The sequence below is a fragment of the Cyclopterus lumpus genome, chromosome 5 (genome assembly GCF_009769545.1).
Source record: "Cyclopterus lumpus isolate fCycLum1 chromosome 5, fCycLum1.pri, whole genome shotgun sequence".
Lineage (NCBI taxonomy): Eukaryota > Metazoa > Chordata > Actinopteri > Perciformes > Cyclopteridae > Cyclopterus > Cyclopterus lumpus.
This window is the reverse complement of record NC_046970.1, coordinates 26,020,223-26,042,722: the sequence shown is the minus strand read 5'-3', so window position 1 is coordinate 26,042,722 and position 22,500 is coordinate 26,020,223. Positions and strand designations below refer to the sequence as shown.

Below are 22,500 nucleotides of genomic sequence, written 5' to 3'. Positions count from 1 at the left end.
CGCCTCGTCCTCGGGGAGGAAAGGAGGCGAGGTCGCACAGACTCCTAGTGTTCTCCCCCCGTAATATTCATGAGTCAGAGTGATGAGTCGTGACTTTGTCTGAGAAGTTCCCTCGTTGGCCTCCTCCGTCTTTACGTCTTATCCAGGAAACGTGTGAATGTTTTTTATTAGCGTGACGTAGTGAACGTATGATCTTCAGTTTTATTTACCTGTCAACAAACGGAGTAAACAAACTAATCATTGAGTCGATTAGTTTGAGTGTTTGTTGACGGAGAATAGTTACATTGTCTCAATTGTCTCGTGTGTGTGTGTGTGTGTGTGTGTGTGTGTGTGTGTGTGTGTGTGTGTGTGTGTGTGTGTGTGTGTGTGTGTGTGTGTGTGTGTGTGTGTGTGTGTGTGTGTGTGTGTGTGTGTGTGTGTGTGTGTGTGTGTGTGTGTGTGTGTGTGTGTGTGTGTGTGTGTGTGTGTGTTGCTATGCATGCAGTCATCCATGTCAGCACATTGAGCCGTGTGTGTGTGTTGGGGGGTTCTGTAGTGGCTTTGTTGTCGTGGAGACGGGTGGTGGTTAGCTCAGCGGCTAATTTTAGCTTGCAGGTTCCCCGTACTCGGTGAACATGAAGGTTCTGTTTTCACCACCAAAGGTACGAACACGTCTCCTTCTGGAGGTCAAAGAGGTCGGAACCAAAGACGCAAACAAACTCACACTCATTCCAGTTTGGTATCTGGTCCCGGTCTGTATCTGGTCCTCGGTGGTCCTCGGTCCTGCAGCTCTGAATCCGGGTTTAGCTGTAGTCCGGGATCCGGATGTAGAGCCCTGATGAAGTATTGATGGTCCTCCAGGGCCCTGCAGGGTCCAGACGGATGTTTTTAGATCAGTTCTTCCATCATCTGGTTCTGGTTCTGGAACCCTCTCGGCGTGTCTGGTAGTCACTTTATTTTCTCTGCATCATTTCTTCTGTGGTTTTAAATCTCATTCACAAATGTTCTGCGACTTCTGACCAACAAACGAGGACAGAAGGAGTCGACTGTCATGGGAATCCTGTCTGTCCATCGGCATCGAGAGTCAGACAGACAGACAGGAACCGGTTCAGATATACGGAGACACAGACAGGCAGGCAGGCAGACAGACAGGAACCGGTTCAGATATACGGAGACACAGACAGACAGGCAGGCAGGCAGACAGACAGGAACCGGTTCAGATATATGGAAACACAGACAGACAGGCAGGCAGACAGTTGGGAGCCAGTGGCAACCGAAGGGTTACCATGGTGATCACATGTGTATGCCCGCCTCCCCGCAGTTTTGGCGCATAGAGCCAGTTTCCATGGTAACTGCACCAGTAAACCCCCCCCCCCCCCAAACCCCATAGGCCGATGAGCGGCTGTGCGTGACTCTGTGATTCCTCTCAGTCTGACATGTACACAGACAGACAGACAGACAGACAGACATGTACACACAGACAGACAGACAGACAGACATGTACACACAGACAGACAGACATGTACACACAGACAGACAGACAGACAGACATGTACACACAGACAGACAGACATGTACACACAGACAGACAGACAGACAGACATGTACACACAGACAGACAGACATGTACACACAGACAGACAGACAGACATGTACACACAGACAGACAGACATGTACACACAGACAGACAGACAGACAGACATGTACACACAGACAGACAGACAGACAGACATGTACACAACACAGACAGACAGACAGACAGACATGTACACACAGACAGACAGACAGACATGTACACACAGACAGACAGACAGACAGGCATGTACACACAGACAGACAGACATGTAGACAGACAGACAGACAGACAGACATGTACACACAGACATGATAGTGTGTGTGTGTGTGTGTCATGATGGCCGAGGGGAAGCAGAGTGATGCATTGGATGCTAACGATGTCCACCTTTCCTCTGCAGATGTTCACTGGCGTCCTGAAGCACACTCCTCCTCCGGCCTCCTCGTCCTCCTCGGCAGCGTCCTCCTCCTCCTCGGACCAAAAGAGTAACGCACAAACGGTTCCCACAATCCTTCGGGGACACCTGGTCGTGGGGTCCAAGGACCGGCTCCGCCTCCTCACCCCTGTTGGCGGCACGGCCAATCACTGCGCGGCGGCCGGGGCCCACGCAGCCAAGCACTCCGGAGGAGCCCCGCGACCTCCTTCCTCCCTCAGCGAGGAGGATGATGGAGGAGGAGGAGGCGGAGGCGGCAGGGTGAAGAAGAAACGGAAGAAAAAGGACAAGAGAGAACGTGAGAGAGGAGGAGGAGGAGGAGGGGAGGTGGAGGAACGGGAAAGCAGCAAACCAAAGAAACGAAAGGAGGAGAAGGAAGCGACGACGGTCACGCTGAGGAGGAGCAGGGAGCCCAAGGAAGGCAAGGAGCGAAGGAGCAAAGGGAAGGAGCCCAGGAAGGAGCCCAGAAAGGAGCCCACGAATGTGGCGAGAGGGAAACCGCCAGGGGCCACGGTGGCCCCGGGTCCGGCCCTGGTCAAGGTCCCAGGCAAGAGGGGAAGGAAACCCAAGGTCAAAGTCCTTCCTCCGGTTCCCACCAACCAAGGTAGTCCTTCTGATATCAATACAGGTTCCATTCCTTTATGAAGCTTTTCTCTCATTTAGACCCTCGCTGGTTTACTTCCTGTTCCACATCGTAATTCTTTTACAGCTGAAACATTTCTTTCTTTCTGTGTGCGGTTTCTCTGTGAAGCCTTAGTTTAAGCCGTGTCCTCTGATGTGTGTCTCCTGTGTCCTCCACAGCGCCTCCTCCTGTCCCAGGTGTCCTCACCAAAGGACAGACCCACAGCGCCCAGAGCCACGGCAAGAACCACAGACAGGCCAACAGCAAGACCCTGGTCCCCTTAGCCCCGAGACAAAGGGGCCGCAAACCCAGGTAAGACAACCTGAGACCTGGTAATGCATGTGGGGCGATGGTACCGTGTTGGTTATCTGGGGGCGATGGTACCGTGTTGGTTATCTGGGGGCGATGGTACCGTGTTGGTTATCTGGGGGCGATGGTACCGTGTTGGTTATCTGGGGGCGATGGTACCGTGTTGGTTATCGGGGGGCGATGGTACCGTGTTGGTTATCTGGGGGGCGATGGTACCGTGTTGGTTATCTGGGGGCGATGGTACCGTGTTGGTTATCTGGGGGCGATGGTACCGTGTTGGTTATCTGGGGGCGATGGTACCGTGTTGGTTATCTGGGGGCGATGGTACCGTGTTGGTTATCTGGGGGCGATGGTACTGTGTTGGTTATCTGGGGGGCGATGGTACCGTGTTGGTTATCTGGGGGCGATGGTACCGTGTTGGTTATCTGGGGGCGATGGTACCGTGTTGGTTATCTGGGGGCGATGGTACCGTGTTGGTTATCTGGGGGCGATGGTACCGTGTTGGTTATCTGGGGGCGATGGTACCGTGTTGGTTATCTGGGGGGCGATGGTACCGTGTTGGTTATCTGGGGGCGATGGTACCGTGTTGGTTATCTGGGGGCGATGGTACCGTGTTGGTTATCTGGGGGGCGATGGTACCGTGTTGGTTATCTGGGGGGCGATGGTACCGTGTTGGTTATCTGGGGGCGATGGTACCGTGTTGGTTATCTGGGGGGCGATGGTACCGTGTTGGTTATCTGGGGGCGATGGTACCGTGTTGGTTATCTGGGGGCGATGGTACCGTGTTGGTTATCTGGGGGGCGATGGTACCGTGTTGGTTATCTGGGGGCGATGGTACCGTGTTGGTTATCTGGGGGGCGATGGTACCGTGTTGGTTATCTGGGGGCGATGGTACCGTGTTGGTTATCTGGGGGCGATGGTACCGTGTTGGTTATCTGGGGGCGATGGTACCGTGTTGGTTATCTGGGGGGGGGGGCGATGGTACCGTGTTGGTTATCTGGGGGGCGATGGTACCGTGTTGGTTATCTGGGGGCGATGGTACCGTGTTGGTTATCTGGGGGGCGATGGTACCGTGTTGGTTATCTGGGGGGCGATGGTACCGTGTTGGTTATCTGGGGGCGATGGTACCGTGTTGGTTATCTGGGGGCGATGGTACCGTGTTGGTTATATGGGGGCGATGGTACCGTGTTGGTTATCTGGGGGGCGATGGTACCGTGTTGGTTATCTGGGGGCGATGGTACCGTGTTGGTTATCTGGGGGCGATGGTACCGTGTTGGTTATCTGGGGGCGATGGTACCGTGTTGGTTATCTGGGGGCGATGGTACCGTGTTGGTTATCTGGGGGGCGATGGTACCGTGTTGGTTATCTGGGGGGGGGCGATGGTACCGTGTTGGTTATCTGGGGGGCGATGGTACCGTGTTGGTTATCTGGGGGGCGATGGTACCGTGTTGGTTATCTGGGGGGGGGGGCGATGGTATCGTGTTGGTTATCTGGGGGGGGGGGCGATGGTACCGTGTTGGTTATCTGGGGGGGGGGCGATGGTACCGTGTTGGTTATCTGGGGGGGGGGCGATGGTACCGTGTTGGTTATCTGGGGGCGAAGGTACCGTGTTGGTTATCTGGGGGGGGGGGCGATGATACCGTGTTGGTTATGTTGGGGGCGATGGTACCGTGTTGGTTATCTGGGGGGCGATGATACCGTGTTGGTTATGTTGGGGGCAATGGTACCGTGTTGGTTATCTGGGGGGGGGCGATGGTACCGTGTTGGTTATCTGGGGGGCGATGATACCGTGTTGGTTATGTTGGGGGCGATGGTACCGTGTTGGTTATCTGGGGGGGGGCGATGGTACCTTAGAAGCTGACGGTTCCTCATTGTTCTCCTCTCAGAGATCCGGGTGCAGCGCCGCTGGAGAAGAAGAAGAAGGGGAAGAGGAGAAACCAGGAGCAGGCTGTCCAGAGGGGGGGGGACAGCGATGAAACTACCTCAACGGTCAATATGGGAGGAGAGGACCACCAGGACCCCCTGGACAACGCGGTGAGTGAACACTGGATCTTATTTATTTATTACTTGATGAAGTGTCATCATCTTCTCTGCAACGGGAAGATGAAGTGAAGAGAATATTTATATTTAATGTCATTAATAATACACATTTTAATCATTATAGCAAACAATAAGGGACGTTATGTTAGATCTTATATTTATTTATTTAGATAACATTCGTCTTGTTTCCTTCTGTCTTTGTATTAATCCTTTTTCCTTTCTCGTCTCCTTGTGTCCTTCTCTCGTGTCCTCCACCTTATTATCTCTTCCTATCCCCTCTTCCTCTCTCACTTCCTCTCCTTGCCCAATGTCCTCCTCCTCTTCCTCTCTATCCGTCCTCTTCCTCCTCCTCTTCTCCTCGTAGAAGCGGCGTTCAGGACGTCAGGTCAAGAGGAGGAAGTACAACGAGGACTTGGACTTCAAGGTGGTGGACGACGACGGGGAGACGATCGCCGTCCTCGGTGCCGGTCGCATCTCGGCGCTCAACGCCACGGCGCTGGCCTGGCAGACCGAGGTGAGGAAGACTCTGCTGCCTCGTTCACTCCTCTTCATCTCGTGTTGCCACGGCCGAGCGAGGGAACGAGGCTCATTGACATCGAGGTTTAGCACCACACGGTTTAAAAGCTGCAGAAGCAGCACGATGATGGTGATGATGATGATAATGATGATGATGACTGTGAATTGACCTTCATCCTGAGAGGCAGCTAATCTCCTCTGTCTTCCTCTTCGTCAGGAACCACCTGAGGATGAAGCCAACATCATCGAGAAGATTCTGTCTGTCAGACCACTGAAGAAAGAGGTGACACACACACACACACACACACAGATGCAAACTAACACGCACACACACACACACACACACACACACACTCCTCTCCTGCTGCTCCTCACTGGTTATTCTCTTCTTTCTCCTCAGACTTCACCATCAGAGGACCAAGCGGAGGACAAGGAGGAATTTTATGTCAAGTACAGGAACTTGTGAGTTTCTCTTCATCTGTTTGTTTTCACGAGTCATCAGTTCAGACTTCAGTGTTGAAGGTGAGTCGGTTCTGCTGCGGCCAGGTGGACCGGGCTGTTTAAAGGACTCCTCTAGTCTCCTCTCTCGGGTCCACAGCTGGTCCACGTCCCGGGGCCCTCGAGTCCGGAAGGTGAAGTTAACAAACATATATAAACATCTCCTCCACCGCCACGCTTGAGCCTTCATGTGACCCAGAACTCTCCTGACCCCGGTCCTGCAGCGCCACCAGCAGGTGGACTCGGTGGTTTCAGAGTGGCGTGTCTCTGGACCGGGACCCTCTGTGGTCTCGGTGGTTCGTTCCGTAGCGGTCGAGGGAGGAGTTCCCCGTTCTGAGGATGTCGTCTTTGGGACCGCGAGTCGTTCCAATCCTCGTCTCGGGAACGTCTCCAGATGATTCCTTCCAATTTGGCACAAACGTCCAGCTGGACTGAAGCATGAAGTGGTGATAGTTTGGAGGTCAGAGGTCACTGTGCCCTCACTCATCAGCTCACAGGATGACATGAAGGCTTCTCTCTGAGGCTCCTCTTCAGCCGTCCTTATTATGCTGCCGGTTTATTCTCAGAGCTGATCAATAAAACACGAACTGTAGAACGAGACTGAATGGACGCAGTGTAAATATCTAAATCTATCACAATGCATTATTGCATGAGTAGTGCAGTGCACGGACTGCACTCTGAACGCCGCAGTGACCTTTCTGTTTCTCCGGTTATGGATTTATAGGTGACATCGCGTGTGTCAACCCGTTGCCGTGGCAACGGCAGTTCCAACGCCCAGTGAGGTTCTGTGTGTGCTGCTTTTAAAGATGGTCGCTGTGCAGGACGTCTGACGGGTCTTCTGTGTTTGTTCTCCGATCCACTTTAACGTTACGTTCTAGTCATGAGCTCCTGGTCTTTTCAGTCCTGCAGAACCTGGTCTGAACAGCTCGGTAGTCGGTTTGTTGGTGAAGACGCGTCCTCTGTTCTGTGTTTGGCATCGATACGCTGGCTAGAAACTGAACGTTCCACTAAACCGAAGCTTGTGCCTTGTTTTAGTTCCTACCTTCACTGCAAGTGGGCCACCATGGAGGAGCTGGAGAAAGATCCCAGGATCCAACAGAAGATTAAACGCTTCAGGACCAAACACCAGATGAAACACCTGTTCACTGAGGTAACCTTCAGCACCTGCTGTTCTTCTGCTCCACGGTTCAGGTCAAAACCTTCTGTGGACACCTAAACGTATCAATATCAGTGATATTTAGAGTGTTTTACAGCTGTCTACACTGATAAGTACCTCATACAACCACATCCAAACAACCAAAACTCTTCCTTTAGTTGGGTCGGACACACAGCACGGAAATACACAACAGTGGTTCAATAACAATAGAGAGAAACTAAACACTACTGTAACATAACAAATGTAATAACCAGCATTTAAGACTCACCTGATTGATAATGAAGAATAAATAACGTCTTGTTGTCTCTGTCCCGTCTTCCAGCCCGATGAGGACTTGTTTAACCCGGACTATCTGGAGGTGGACAGAGTGCTGGAGGTGGCTGTCACCACAGACACTGAGACTGGAGAGGTAAGTAGCACATGAACACAGCAGTGATAAAGCCAGCTACCGCCATGTAAGACCGGCTAACGCCATGTATCGCCAGCTAATTCCATGTAACTCCAGCTAACGCCGTGTAAGACCGGCTAACGGCGTGTATCGCCAGCTAATTCCATGTAACTCCAGCTAACGCTGTGTAAGACCGGCTAACGCCATGTATCGCCAGCTAATTCCATGTAACTCCAGCTAACGCTGTGTAAGACCGGCTAACGCCATGTATCGCCAGCTAATTCCATGTAACTCCAGCTAACGCTGTGTAAGACCGGCTAACGCCATGTATCGCCAGCTAATTCCACGTGACACCAGCTAACGCTGTGTAAGACCGGCTAACGCCATGTATCGCCAGCTAATTCCATGTAACTCCAGCTAACGCCGTGTAAGACCGGCTAACGGCGTGTATCGCCAGCTAATTCCATGTAACTCCAGCTAACGCCGTGTAAGACCGGCTAACGCCATGTATCGCCAGCTAATTCCATGTAACTCCAGCTAACGCTGTGTAAGACCGGCTAACGCCATGTATCGCCAGCTAATTCCACGTGACACCAGCTAACGCTGTGTAAGACCGGCTAACGCCATGTATCGCCAGCTAATTCCACGTGACACCAGCTAACGCTGTGTAAGACCGGCTAACGCCATGTATCGCCAGCTAATTCCATGTAACTCCAGCTAACGCCGTGTAAGACCGGCTAACGGCGTGTATCGCCAGCTAATTCCATGTAACTCCAGCTAACGCCGTGTAAGACCGGCTAACGGCGTGTATCGCCAGCTAATTCCATGTAACTCCAGCTAACGCCGTGTAAGACCGGCTAACGGCGTGTATCGCCAGCTAATTCCATGTAACTCCAGCTAACGCCGTGTAAGACCGGCTAACGGCGTGTATCGCCAGCTAATTCCATGTAACTCCAGCTAACGCTGTGTAAGACCGGCTAACGCCATGTATCGCCAGCTAATTCCACGTGACACCAGCTAACGCTGTGTAAGACCGGCTAACGCCATGTATCGCCAGCTAATTCCACGTGACACCAGCTAACGCTGTGTAAGACCGGCTAACGCCATGTATCGCCAGCTAATTCCATGTAACTCCAGCTAACGCCGTGTAAGACCAGCTAACGCCATGTATCGCCAGCTAATTCCATGTGACACCAGGCAACACCAGCTAACTCTATGCAACACCATGTAACTCATGTAACACCAGCTAACGCCAAGCAACACCAGCTAACGCCACGTAACTCCAGCTAACGCCACGCAACACCAGCTAACTCAATAGAACACCAGCTAACACCACGCAACACCAGCTAACTCAATGGAACACCGGGTAACACTGTTGTTGTATGTCTTGTTGTAGGAGGTCACCCACTACCTTGTTAAGTGGTGCAGTCTCTCATACGAGGAGGCGACCTGGGAGCTGCAGGAGGACCTGGACCCAGAGAAGATCAAAGAGTTTGAGGGGATCCAGAAACTGCCACCAGACCTCCGACACATGGTGAGTGACACGTCTGCTCCTCAATCACTCTGGCAGCTGATGTTTGTTTGTTTGTTTGTTTGTTTTGTCCTGGTCTGCAGAGACTGACACGGTTGTCTGTCAGTCTGAAACTCCAGCACTGTTTAAACTGACTTTATGTAGATTAAAGGAATATGCTGTTTTATGACATTGTTCTTTTTTATTCTATTACGGTCTCACAAAGTTGTGGCTGGCTGTGTTGAACTGCTGAGATGAACACTAGATACATCTGTGTGGAACACGTCTTTTCCACCATGTCTGATAAAAGGTTTTGTTGTGTTGTAGGAGCGTCCTCTTCCAGAGAAATGGCATAAGCTGGACCACTCCAAAGATTACAGGAACGGAAACCAGCTCAGAGAATACCAGTTAGAGGGAATGAACTGGTTACTGTTCAACTGGTACAATAGGTGAGTACTACACACACACACGCACATGCACACACACTCACACATATTTAGTTAGTAAAAGGTGTACAAACACATACATATACATTCACAGGTTATTATGGTAAACCAAATCTAAAATGAAACTAAAACTGACACAAACATCACTCCCACAAATAAACTTACATTAACATTAATTAAACATCACAACTGAGTTTCTAGATTACACCTCGTGATCTGAGCCCAGATTTCCACTCGCCAACAAAACCCCAGATCAGAGGCGAAGCCGGTCTGTGGATGTTCAAAGATCTCTAGCGGGTTGATTGTCTGAACCCTAAAGCCAAAGAGGAGACGAGTCCTAACCGCAGAACGTCTGAGAGGCTCCAGGACATTCAGAGGAACTTTGGAGGAAGAGCTTGTGTGGAGGTCTTCCATCACTCCTGGACTGCGTTTTGTTGATTTTAGAGAGCAGACGGACTTATCGAGTCCTGAGACCTTCTCAAACTCTGATTACTGAGGCACTCTGACGTCTCACTGACACTAAATGACTTGGAACTATCTGAGGCCTTTTAGTGCATGTGAGCGTGCATGTGAGCGTGCATGTGAGCGTGCATGTGAGCGTGCATGTGAGCGTGCTGTGCGCTCACACAACGGTCACATCCATTAACGCCGTCCAGAGATGGAAACTCTGTTGTGTGAGCTACTTGCCACCGGCTCAGCCGTCGCCATGTTGAGAGCTGTGTGGAGGCAATCAAAACACTGCATTGAGCTCCTTAAAGGGTCAGCAGACGTCCTGCAAACATCCTGGTGTCTGGCCAGTAAATCAAACTGGACAAAGAACTTTGATGTTGTATTGAAGAGCTCTTGATGTTCCTATTCTGTGCTCGGGGATCAATAGGGTGATTTGATCAGACTCGGTGTCTCTGTGTGTGTGATGTACCTTAAGGTTAGAACATATGGGAACACAAAGAGGAAGTCATGGGCTGCTGGAGCCTCATCTTAGCTTCATCTAAGTCTGTCTGACTAAAGGTTCTTTAACTTGCTGCCTCGGACCGTTCTTTATTTTTTACTTTTGTGTTCCCGACCAAAGAATACTTTTATAATATTCTTTTACTTTCTGAGTATTGTGGATGTTGTCCTCCAGAGTATTAACAAACTCTGGAGAGGAAAACCAACATTTCATCCACGTCGAGAGGAGAAAACACACAGAATCAGATTCATGTTTGTTCTTTTTAATTCTCTAATCTCTTTGTTTCTGATCAGATTGCTCCACGAATCATTGTTTTCAATAAGAGAGGAGCACTCGGCTTCATGGCATCCTTTCTCACCGTCTCCCTTCTAGAAAAAACTGCATCCTGGCCGACGAGATGGGTTTGGGAAAGACCATCCAGTCCATCACCTTCCTGTACGAGATCTTCACCATGGGGATCCGAGGGCCCTTCCTCATCATCGCCCCCCTGTCCACCATCACCAACTGGGAGAGGGAGTTCCGCATGTGGACCAACCTGAACGTCATCGTGTATCACGGCTCTCAGATCAGCCGGCAGATGATCCTGCAGTACGAGATGTTCTACAGAGACCCGCAGGTAACGTTCTCCACGACGAGGTTCTAGTGAATAGATGGTCTCCACGACGAGGTTCTAGTGAATGTGTGGGTAATGTTCTCCACGACGAGGTTCTAGTGAATGTGTGGGTAACGTTCTCCACGACAAGGTTCTAGTTAATGTGTGGGTAATGTTCTCCATGACGAGGTTCTAGTGCATGTGTGGGTAACGTTCTCCACAACGAGGTTCTAGTGAATAGATGGTCTCCACGACGAGGTTCTAGTGCATGTGTGGGTAATGTTCTCCACGACGAGGTTCTAGTGAATGTGTGGGTAACGTTCTCCACGACAAGGTTCTAGTGCATGTGTGGGTAACGTTCTCCACGACAAGGTTCTAGTTAATGTGTGGGTAACGTTCTCCAAGACAAGGTTCTAGTGAATGTGTGGGTAACGTTCTCCACAACGAGGTTCTAGTGAATAGATGGTCTCCACAACGAGGTTCTAGTGAATGTGTGGGTAATGTTCTCCACGACAAGGTTCTAGTTAATGTGTGGGTAACGTTCTCCACGACAAGGTTCTAGTGAATGTGTGGGTAATGTTCTCCATGACGAGGTTCTAGTGCATGTGTGGGTAACGTTCTCCACGACGAGGTTCTAGTTAATGTGTGGGTAACGTTCTCCACGACAAGGTTCTAGTGAATGTGTGGGTAATGTTCTCCACGACAAGGTTCTAGTTAATGTGTGGGTAACGTTCTCCACGACAAGGTTCTAGTGAATGTGTGGGTAATGTTCTCCATGACGAGGTTCTAGTGCATGTGTGGGTAACGTTCTCCACGACAAGGTTCTAGTTAATGTGTGGGTAATGTTCTCCATGACGAGGTTCTAGTGCATGTGTGGGTAATGTTCTCCACGACAAGGTTCTAGTTAATGTGTGGGTAACGTTCTCCACGACAAGGTTCTAGTTAATGTGTGGGTAACGTTCTCCACGACAAGGTTCTAGTTAATGTGTGGGTAATGTTCTTCATGACGAGGTTCTAGTGCATGTGTGGGTAACGTTCTCCACGACAAGGTTCTAGTTAATGTGTGGGTAACGTTCTCCACGACAAGGTTCTAGTTAATGTGTGGGTAACGTTCTCCACGACAAGGTTCTAGTGAATGTGTGATAAAGTAGGGATGAGGTTCTAGCAGATAAAGTAGGGACGAGGTTCTAGCGGATAAAGTAGGAACGAGGTTCTAGCGGATAAAGTAGGGATGAGGTTCTAGCGGATAAAGTAGGAACGAGGTTCTAGCGGATAAAGTAGGGATGAGGTTCTAGCGGATAAAGTAGGGACGAGGTTCTACCGGATAAAGTAGGGACGAGGTTCTACCGGATAAAGTAGGGATGAGGTTCTAGCGGATAAAGTAGGAACGAGGTTCTAGCGGATAAAGTAGGGATGAGGTTCTAGCGGATAAAGTAGGGACGAGGTTCTACCGGATAAAGTAGGGACGAGGTTCTACCGGATAAAGTAGGGATGAGGTTCTAGCGGATAAAGTAGGGACGAGGTTCTACCGGATAAAGTAGGGACGAGGTTCTACCGGATAAAGTAGGGTTGAGGTTCTAGCGGATAAAGTAGGGACGAGGTTCTACCAGATAAAGTAGGGATGAGGTTCTAGCGGATAAAGTAGGGACGAGGTTCTACCGGATAAAGTAGGGACGAGGTTCTAGCGGATAAAGTAGGGACGAGGTTCTACCGGATGAAGTAGGGACGAGGTTCTACCGGATAAAGTAGGGATGAGGTTCTAGCGGATAAAGTAGGGATGAGGTTCTAGCGGATAAAGTAGGGATGAGGTTCTAGCGGATAAAGTAGGGACGAGGTTCTACCGGATAAAGTAGGGATGAGGTTCTAGCAGACTCCGGTCTGAGCCGTGACCCTGACGTCGGTACTGTAGATGATTAACTTCATCATTATCGGTTCTCAGGGGAACACCATGCCCGGGGTGCTGAAGTTTCAGGGGCTGATCACCACCTTCGAGATGATCATGGCCGACTGCCCCGAGCTGAGGAAGCTCCACTGGCGCTGCGTGGTGATCGACGAAGCTCACCGCCTGAAGAACAGGAACTGCAAACTGCTGGAGGGACTGAAACTCATGAACCTGGTCAGTCTGCACGTTCAGGACCTTCAGGGCTGAGGGACGGACACATGGTGTTTCTCTTCTATGTCCTAAACTCTGTCTCCAACAGGAACACAAGGTTCTGCTGACGGGAACCCCTCTGCAGAACTCAGTGGAGGAGTTGTTCAGCCTTTTGAACTTCCTGGAGCCGCTGCAGTTTCCCTCAGAAAGCACTTTCCTGGAGGAGTTCGGAGACCTGAAAACGGACGAGCAGGTGGGTTTGTTGTTCTGAGTCTTTGAGTCTTTGAGTCTCTCTATGGACATAAAGAGGAACACCAGGATACAAGCTGTCCCTTTTATGTCCTCTGCTCCAGGTGAAGAAGCTCCAGGCCATCCTGAAGCCCATGATGTTGAGGAGGCTGAAGGACGACGTAGAGAAGAACCTGGCGCCTAAAGAGGAGACCATCATCGAGGTGAGAACCCGTCCGAGGCTCCTCTGTTCTCCGTCCGCAGAGCTCAGTGACGCTCTGGTGTTAAACTCCTTCTTCCCGCAGGTGGAGCTGACCAACATCCAGAAGAAATATTACCGAGCCATCTTGGAGAAGAACTTCTCCTTTCTGTCCAGAGGAGCCCACCAGCACAACATGCCCAACCTCATCAACACCATGATGGAGCTCCGCAAGTGCTGTAACCACCCGTACCTCATCACAGGTGAGGACACACACACACACACACACACACACACACACACACACACACACGCCGGTCGACAGCTGACAGTCTGTCTTGGTCGTCCTCTCTCAGGAGCGGAGGAGAAGATCCTGGAGGGCTTCAGGAAGTACCACAGCCCAGACGCGCTGGACTTCCAGCTGCAGGCGATGATCCAGGCGGCCGGGAAGCTGGTGCTGATCGACAAGCTGCTGCCCAAGCTGCTGTCCGGAGGACACAAGGTGCTGGTCTTCTCCCAGATGGTCCGCTGCCTGGACATCATGGAGGACTACCTCATCCAGAGACGGTGAGGCCAGAGGAGGCTCCGTGAAGTGTCCTCATAGACGCATGAACATTACTAACCAGGGGGCGTCTGTTCTCCAGGTACACGTACGAGCGCATCGACGGCCGCGTCAGAGGGAACATGCGACAGGCCGCCATCGACCGGTTCTGCAAGCCGGACTCGGACCGCTTCGTCTTCCTGCTGTGCACCCGGGCCGGAGGGCTGGGCATCAACCTCACGGCCGCAGACACCTGCATCATCTTTGACTCGGACTGGAACCCCCAGAACGACCTGCAGGTGAGGGGGATATATTATATATATGATATATATTATGTACTCTATATTTTATATTAATTATTATATATTTATATATTACATATGAATTATTTTTTATTAATTATATATTTCATCTTAATCATTGTATATGAATTATTATATATTTATATATTACATATGAATTATTTTATATTAATTACATATTAATTATTTTATATTAATTATTATATATTTATATATTACATATTAATTGTTTTATATTAATTATTATATATTTATTTATTACATATTAATTATTTTATATGAATTATTATATATTTACATATTACATATTAATTATGTTATATTAATTATTATATTAATATATAACATAATTAATATGTAATATGTAAATATATAATAATTAATATATAGTATATATTACATTATTATTTATTGTTAGAATTAATTAATTATTAGAATTATTTTATATTATTATCATATCTCTTCCACAGGCCCAGGCACGCTGCCACCGGATTGGCCAGAGCAAAGCAGTGAAGGTCTACCGGCTGATCACCAGGAACTCGTACGAGAGGGAGATGTTTGATAAAGCCAGTCTGAAGCTGGGTCTGGACAAGGCCGTGCTGCAGGACATCAACCGCAAGGGGAGCCTCAATGGGGTGAGACCGGACCCCAGACCTGGTCAGACCGGTCCTCCAGAGGTCACAACACCCTGTCTGTCTCCCCTCACCAACCTGTCTGTCTCTGCAGGTGCAGCAGCTGTCCAAGCTGGAAGTGGAGGACCTGTTGAAGAAAGGAGCGTACGGAGCGCTGATGGACGAGGAAGACGAGGGCTCCAAGTTCTGCGAGGAAGACATCGATCAGATTCTTCAGAGACGAACTCAGACCATCACCATCCAGACCGAAGGGAAGGGGTCCACGTTCGCCAAGGTACTGATACAACATCTCATGAAGTTATGGAGGACGCAGTCTGTCTTTCAATCACTAAATATATGTGGAAAACCATCAGAGCAGGATGTGACTCTCTCTCTGTCCTCCTCCCTCCTCCCTCTGACCTCCTTCCTCTGACCTCTATCCTCCTTCCTCTGACCTCTGTCCTCCTCCCTCTGTCCTTTGTCCTCCTCCCTCTGTCCTCTATCCTCTATCCTCCTCCCTCTATCCTCCTTCCTCTGACCTCTGACCTCGTTCCTCTGACCTCGTTCCTCTGTCCTCTGACCTCTATCCTCTATCCTCCTCCCTCTATCCTCCTTCCTCTGACCTCTGACCTCTATTATCTGTCCTCAGGCCAGTTTCATCTCCTCTGGAAACCGAACAGACATTTCTCTGGACGACCCCAACTTCTGGCAGAAATGGGCCAAGATCGCTGAGGTGGAGATCGACTCCAAATCTGAGAAGGTACGGAGATGATGATGAGGAGGAGGAGGAGGAGGAGGAAGAAGAAGAAAAAGAAAAAGAGAGGAGCGGAAGAGAGAAATGAGAGGAACTGGTCAGGAGCCATAAAGATGGAGACCTCCTCTCCTCCACCTTGTTATTACTGCATTATATATAACCTGTACATATATACATGTGTGTGTTGCTGGTGTGTTCGTATCTTCATCCCTCGCCTCCTCGCCTCCTGCAGGAGTCCCTGGTGATCGACACTCCTCGCGTGAGGAAGCAGACGCGTCACTACAACTCCTTCGAGGACGACGAGCTGATGGAGTTCTCCGAGCTGGACAGCGACTCCGAGGAACGGCCCTGTCGGACCCGACGGCTCGGAGAACGCAGCCGGCGGTACCTCAGAGCGGAGTGCTTCAGGGTGGAGAAGAACCTGCTCATCTTCGGGTACCGATCACACAGACAGGCAGACAGAGGGAGAGACAGGCAGAGGGAGGGACAGACGGAGGGAGAGACAGACAGACAGACAGGCAGAGAGAGAGACAGGCAGAGGGAGAGACAGACAGACAGACAGAGGGAGAGACACGCAGGCAGAGGGAGAGACAGACGGAGGGAGAGACAGACGGAGGGAGAGACAGAGGGAGAGACAGACAGACAGAGGGAGAGACAGACAGACAGAGGGAGAGACACGCAGGCAGAGGGAGAGACAGACAGACAGACAGACAGGCAGAGGGAGAGACAGACAGACAGAGGGAGAGACACGCAGGCAGAGGAAGAGACAGACAGAGGGAGAGACAGACAGACAGGCAGAGAGAGAGACAGGCAGAGGGAGAGACAGACAGACAGGCAGAGGGAGAGAGACAGAGGGAGAGGCAGGCAGACAGACAGACAGAGGGAGAGACAGACAGACAGACAGACAGATGGAGGGACAGACAGACAGGCAGAGAGAGAGAGACAGGGAGAGACAGGCAGGCAGAGGGAGAGACAGGCAGACAGAGGGAGAGACAGACAGGCAGAGAGAGAGACAGGCAGAGGGAGAGACAGACACACACACACACACACAAAGGGACAGACACAGAGACAGACACACACACACACACACACACAGGGACACACACACAGAGGGACACACAGACCAAAAGTCAACAGTTCGTCTTCACTGCTGAAAGGTGAGGAAGGTTTCAGCTGATTTTAAAGGTGCACATTTCTTCTTCTGTGTTTCCTGTCCTGGTGTCCTCCTGGGGTCCTGTGCGTCTCCAGGTGGGGTCGGTGGAACGACATCATGAACCACGGTCGCTTTAAATGGCACCTGGCAGAGAGGGACATGGAGATGATCTGTCGGTAAGAAGGCGTTGTGTGTTGAGACGAGGAGAGGCGTGGCCGTCTGTCTCCTCGGTGAAGGCCACTTTTGATCTGTGATTCAGGGCTCTGCTGGTCTACTGCCTGAGACACTACAAGGGAGACGACAAGATCAAGAGCTTCATCTGGGACCTGATCACCCCCACCAAGGAGGGCGAGGACCAGGACCTGCTCAACCACTCTGGTGAGCCTTTCCCCCTGAACGCGCTTTAGTAGCACCTGTAATGTAGCATTGTGAATGTGCACTTTATAGTAGCATCGGTAACGTAGCATCGGTAATGTGCACTTCCATATAGCGTCTTTAATGTAACATTGTTAACGTGCACTTAAATGTAGCATTTTTAATGTGTAGCATTGTTAACGTGCACTTCCATATAGCGTCTTTAATGTAACATTGTTAACGTGCACTTAAAGGTAGCATTTTTAATGTGTAGCATTGTTAACGTGCACTTAAATGTAGCATTTTTAATGTGTAGCATTGTTAACGTGCACTTAAATGTAGCATTTTTAGTGTAGCATTGTTAACGTGCACTTAAATGTAGCATCTTTAGTGTAGCATTGTTAACGTGCACTTAAATGTAGCATCTTTAGTGTAGCATTGTTAACGTGCACTTAAATGTAGCATCTTTAGTGTAGCATTGTTAACGTGCACTTAAATGTAGCATCTTTAGTGTAGCATTGTTAACGTAGCATCGTTAATGTCTCCCCCTCCCCCAGGGCTATCAGCACCGGTCCCTCGGGGTCGGAAGGGGAAGAAGCTGAAGAACCAGCTGAACGTTCCTGACGTGAAGAACGCGGACTGGCTGGTCCACTGCAACCCGGAGGTGGTTCTGCAGGACGAGAGCTACAAGAAGCACCTGAAGCAGCACTGCAACAAGTCAGTTTACACAGGAAGTGGACCAGTGGACCCCCACCCCCATGAAAATACTAACCCCCCCACCCCCTCTCTCTCCTCAGGGTGCTGCTGAGGGTCCGGATGCTGTACTACCTGAAGGTGGAGGTCTTGGGTGAAGCTGCCAATCAAGCTGGAGAGGGGACATCTGCCAGGTAACGTCATGATGACATCACGGTGACGCCTCGCTGGATGCTGCTCTGTGATTGGACATAATGACAGTGTGTGTGTGTGTGTGTGTGTGTGTGTGTGTGTGTGTGTGTGCAGTAAACTGGAGGTGTCTCTACCAGACATCGACTACATCGAGATCCCGGCCTCTTGGTGGGACGCTGAGGCGGACAAGTCTCTGCTCATCGGAGTCCACAAACACGGTGAGGGGGGCGATCAGGGTTATTGATCAGGGTGTGTGGGTGTTAATGTGTGTATATTGGGTGTGTATAATGTGTGTGTGTGTGTGTGTGTGTGTGTGTGTGTGTGTCCCTCAACAGGCTACGAGCGCTACAACGCCATGCGGGCCGATCCAGACTTGTGTTTCCTGGAGAGAGTCGGGATGCCAGATGTCACAGCTCTGTCTGCTGAGCAGGGCGGGGGGGACGTGGGCGCTGACATGACTGACAGGTGGAGCGCGCACACACACACACATACGTCGTCACGATTAGCTTCTTCCTCGTTGGTTCAAAACCTTGACACATGGAGGACGCTCATTAGTCGTAGAAGTCGTCCCTCAACTGTTTTTTAAATAAATGTTGTCTTCTTCTTCTGTGGTTTCTTTGTCAGCGTGAACAAAATTGAGGAGGTGAAGAACGAAGCGGAAGGCAAAGCGGAAGGAGGAGAGGACCGAGACGAGAGCAGCAAGGTGAGGAGCGCTGTCGCCCCCCTGTGGTCCACCGCAGTAATGACGCCCGTGTGGAGGTCACAGGTCCTTTAACACGGCCGGCATCAACCTGCCGGACCGGCCTTCACGGTGTTAATCCAGAAGTGTCTGGAACTGTGTGTGTGTGTGTGTGTGTGTGTGTGTGTGTGTGTGTGTGTGTATATAGAGACATTTTACATTTTTGGACCAAGTGACTTTGGGCTGAATCTATTTTAGGACGCTGATTGGCTAAATTGTATATCACTCATTTATATCTTTAATCAATAATTGGCTAAGCTGCTTCTTAGACCCGCCTCTTTTGGGCCAAATCGATTTGGCCCCAGAGAGGCGGGTCTATTATTATTATTATAATCTTTTTAAATTAATTTAATTGTCCGTCACTGGTGTGGAGGAAAGTATTGTGAGACGTCTTCCAGTTTCTGTTGTATTTAAATGTACATGTTTAATCAATGTTGTCATTGACATTGAACTGAAGCTGTTTGTCTTTGTGTGTTTAAGGGAGAAGAAACCTGCTCCAGCACGGACACCTCAGACAAGCCTGACAGCACCGGTCCAGGTGAGACACACCTGTCTCCACATCTTACATGTATTAAATATAGAGTAATGTCTGGTTAAGTATCAGATCCAGTTACAGCGTCACTGAAAGCAGGAAGTAGTACTGTGATCCACTTCCTCCTCAGACTCCCAGATGTCAGGCGACTTGTGCGTCCAGGACGGGGCTCTGGTCACCACCACCGCCACCATGGTGGTGGGAACCGGCACCACCATGGTGGTGGGAACCGGCACCGGGGTGGCGTCTCTCCACGTGGTCCAGGCCCGGCCCCTCTGGCCCTCCGGCCCGGCCCTGACGGCTCGCATGCGGCGCCTGATCACGGCCTACCAGCGCTTCACGCTGCGCCGCGAGCCCATGCTCCGCCACGACTTCCTGCTTCACGACGGCCTGGTCGGCATGGGGGCGGGGGTGGGAGGGGCCGGGGGCGGAGCCGCCCACGGTCACCACGGCGGCGGGCCGCTGGCGTGGCAGCTGGGGGAGGAGCTACGGCGCTGCTCGGTGGTCGCCACAGAATCGGACCCGCTGTTCTTGGAGTGGCAGAGAAGGTGTGTGTGTGTGTGTGTGTGTATGTATGTATGTATGTATGTATGTATGTATGTATATATTTTAATATTCCGTGTGTATATATATAATCCTGTTTGCATTAGTTTGTGTCCCTTATTTAAAAGATCCTAACCCTCCTGAATATTAATATAATGTATTAATGAATCATTTTACATTAATTTAATTTATAATACATAACCTTTCTTCCAAACATGGCTGATAAACATGACGTGTAACGCGTGTCTTTGTCCTCCATCTTGTTTCAGGTGGACTCGTCGAGAGCAAGCGGACTTCTACCGCACCGTGTCGTCGTACGGCGTCGTGTACGACTCGGACAGGAAGTCCTTCGACTGGTCCCAGTTCAGAGCGCTGGCCCGGCTGGAGAGGAAGACGGACGAGAGCCTGGAGAGATACTTCAACTGCTTCGTCAACATGTGCAGGACGGCCTGCAGGCTGCCCCCCAGGAAGGAGGAAGGTGTGTGTGTGTGTGGCCTACCTGAACCGTAAGGGTCTGGTCTCCGGTCCCAGTGTCCTGCCTTATAGAGGGTTCAGGGCCCAGTCTCCTTCCTTATGGAGGGTTCAGGTCCCAGTCTCCTTCCTTATGGAGGGTTTAGGTCCCAGTCTCCTTCCTTATGGAGGGTTCAGGGCCCAGTCTCCTTCCTTATGGAGGGTTCAGGGCCCAGTCTCCTTCCTTATGGAGGGTTCAGGTCCCAGTCTCCTTCCTTATGGAGGGTTTAGGTCCCAGTCTCCTTCCTTATGGAGGGTTCAGGGCCCAGTCTCCTTCCTTATGGAGGGTTTAGGTCCCAGTCTCCTTCCTTATGGAGGGTTCAGGGCCCAGTCTCCTTCCTTATGGAGGGTTCAGGGCCCAGTCTCCTTCCTTATGGAGGGTTTAGGGCCCAGTCTCCTTCCTTATGGAGGGTTTAGGTCCCAGTCTCCTTCCTTATGGAGGGTTTAGGTCCCAGTCTCCTTCCTTATGGAGGGTTTAGGGCCCAGTCTCCTTCCTTATGGAGGGTTCAGGGCCCAGTCTCCTTCCTTATGGAGGGTTCAGGTCCCAGTCTCCTTCCTTATGGAGGGTTTAGGTCCCAGTCTCCTTCCTTATGGAGGGTTCAGGGCCCAGTCTCCTTCCTTATGGAGGGTTTAGGTCCCAGTCTCCTTCCTTATGGAGGGTTCAGGGCCCAGTCTCCTTCCTTATGGAGGGTTTAGGTCCCAGTCTCCTTCCTTATGGAGGGTTTAGGTCCCAGTCTCCTTCCTTATGGAGGGTTTAGGTCCCAGTCTCCTTCCTTATGGAGGGTTCAGGGCCCAGTCTCCTTCCTTATGGAGGGTTTAGGTCCCAGTCTCCTTCCTTATGGAGGGTTCAGGGCCCAGTCTCCTTCCTTATGGAGGGTTTAGGTCCCAGTCTCCTTCCTTATGGAGGGTTTAGGTCCCAGTCTCCTTCCTTATGGAGGGTTTAGGTCCCAGTCTCCTTCCTTATGGAGGGTTCAGGGCCCAGTCTCCTTCCTTATGGAGGGTTTAGGTCCCAGTCTCCTTCCTTATGGAGGGTTTAGGTCCCAGTCTCCTGCCTTATGGAGGGTTTAGGTCCCAGTCTCCTTCCTTATGGAGGGTTTAGGTCCCAGTCTCCTTCCTTATGGAGGGTTCACTGGGACTGGTCCCAGCTGCATTAACTGAAGTCTATGTTGTCATGGGGGGCAGCTGCAGACCTCTATAGGAACAATACTGCCCCCTGCTGCTGGTAGAAGTCAGATGAGCTTTAGGGACATTTAATTAGGAACCAGAATCTGATTATTAATAAATGATGTTAAACGGGTTTATTTTCCATAAATTGCATATTTGTTTCAGTGATTCTATCGTGCTGACAGGAGGATGAACCTATTTATCTTCTTCCTCCCACCCCTCTTCCTCCTCTCCTCCTCCTCTTCCTCTCCTTCCTCCTCCTCCTCCTCTTCCTCTTCCTCTTCCTCCTACTCCTCTTTCTCCTCCTCTTCTTCCTCCTCCTCCTCCTCATCTTCCTCCTCCTCTTCCTCTTCCTCCTCCTCCTCCTCCCTCCAGGGTCGGTGGATCCCGCTGTGCTCGTGGACCCTCTGACAGAGGAGCGAGCGGCCAGGACTCTGTATCGCATTGAGCTGCTCCGAAAGATCCGAGAGCAGGTGGGTTCTTCACGGAGCTTCAGAATCTGGTTCTTCACGGAGCTTCAGAACCTGGTTCTTCACGGAGCTTCAGAACCAGGTTCACTGTTCACGTCGGCGCTCTAATGGCGCCTCCAATCCACCTAGTGGCCTCTTTCAGACCCCTGTAGGTTCTAAATGAGACCCCAGAACCTTCGGTTCGTAGTTCCTCTCAGAGCCCTGACATCAGGAGCCGGGAGGTCAAAGGTCACACAGGGCCGATCCTTTAGTTCTCTCCCTGTCCTGGTCCTCACGTCTGCCCTCTGCTCCCTCAGGTGCTCCGTCACCCGTTGCTGTCGGCCCGCCTCCAGCTGTGCCGGCCCTCCCTCTACCTGCCGGTCTGGTGGGAGTCTGGCAAACACGACCGGGACCTCCTCCTCGGGGCGGCGC

At 50.9% G+C, this 22,500-nt stretch overlaps 1 protein-coding gene across 3 annotated transcripts in view; it reads left to right on the top strand.

Annotated features, from left to right (window-relative positions):
• The window catches only part of chd6 (chromodomain helicase DNA binding protein 6), a 49,901-nt gene that overhangs the window by 14,202 nt on the left and 13,199 nt on the right, over nt 1-22,500 (top strand). For all 3 annotated transcript variants that reach the window (XM_034532093.1, XM_034532091.1, XM_034532092.1), the window contains exons 3-35: nt 1,954-2,590; nt 2,788-2,920; nt 4,804-4,951; nt 5,322-5,471; nt 5,691-5,756; nt 5,874-5,935; nt 7,007-7,121; nt 7,450-7,536; nt 8,912-9,049; nt 9,353-9,474; nt 10,793-11,036; nt 12,952-13,128; nt 13,214-13,357; nt 13,458-13,556; nt 13,638-13,794; nt 13,888-14,098; nt 14,176-14,371; nt 14,845-15,009; nt 15,101-15,280; nt 15,635-15,745; nt 15,972-16,174; nt 16,988-17,068; nt 17,152-17,270; nt 17,804-17,963; nt 18,044-18,133; nt 18,246-18,349; nt 18,467-18,596; nt 18,756-18,834; nt 19,351-19,408; nt 19,533-19,950; nt 20,215-20,423; nt 21,995-22,092; nt 22,386-22,500. The exon at nt 22,386-22,500 is cut by the window's right edge and continues 626 nt beyond it. In XM_034532093.1, the coding sequence (XP_034387984.1) occupies nt 1,954-2,590; nt 2,788-2,920; nt 4,804-4,951; nt 5,322-5,471; nt 5,691-5,756; nt 5,874-5,935; nt 7,007-7,121; nt 7,450-7,536; nt 8,912-9,049; nt 9,353-9,474; nt 10,793-11,036; nt 12,952-13,128; nt 13,214-13,357; nt 13,458-13,556; nt 13,638-13,794; nt 13,888-14,098; nt 14,176-14,371; nt 14,845-15,009; nt 15,101-15,280; nt 15,635-15,745; nt 15,972-16,174; nt 16,988-17,068; nt 17,152-17,270; nt 17,804-17,963; nt 18,044-18,133; nt 18,246-18,349; nt 18,467-18,596; nt 18,756-18,834; nt 19,351-19,408; nt 19,533-19,950; nt 20,215-20,423; nt 21,995-22,092; nt 22,386-22,500 (5,206 nt within the window). The remainder of the gene's footprint in view (nt 1-1,953; nt 2,591-2,787; nt 2,921-4,803; nt 4,952-5,321; nt 5,472-5,690; nt 5,757-5,873; nt 5,936-7,006; nt 7,122-7,449; nt 7,537-8,911; nt 9,050-9,352; nt 9,475-10,792; nt 11,037-12,951; nt 13,129-13,213; nt 13,358-13,457; nt 13,557-13,637; nt 13,795-13,887; nt 14,099-14,175; nt 14,372-14,844; nt 15,010-15,100; nt 15,281-15,634; nt 15,746-15,971; nt 16,175-16,987; nt 17,069-17,151; nt 17,271-17,803; nt 17,964-18,043; nt 18,134-18,245; nt 18,350-18,466; nt 18,597-18,755; nt 18,835-19,350; nt 19,409-19,532; nt 19,951-20,214; nt 20,424-21,994; nt 22,093-22,385) is intronic.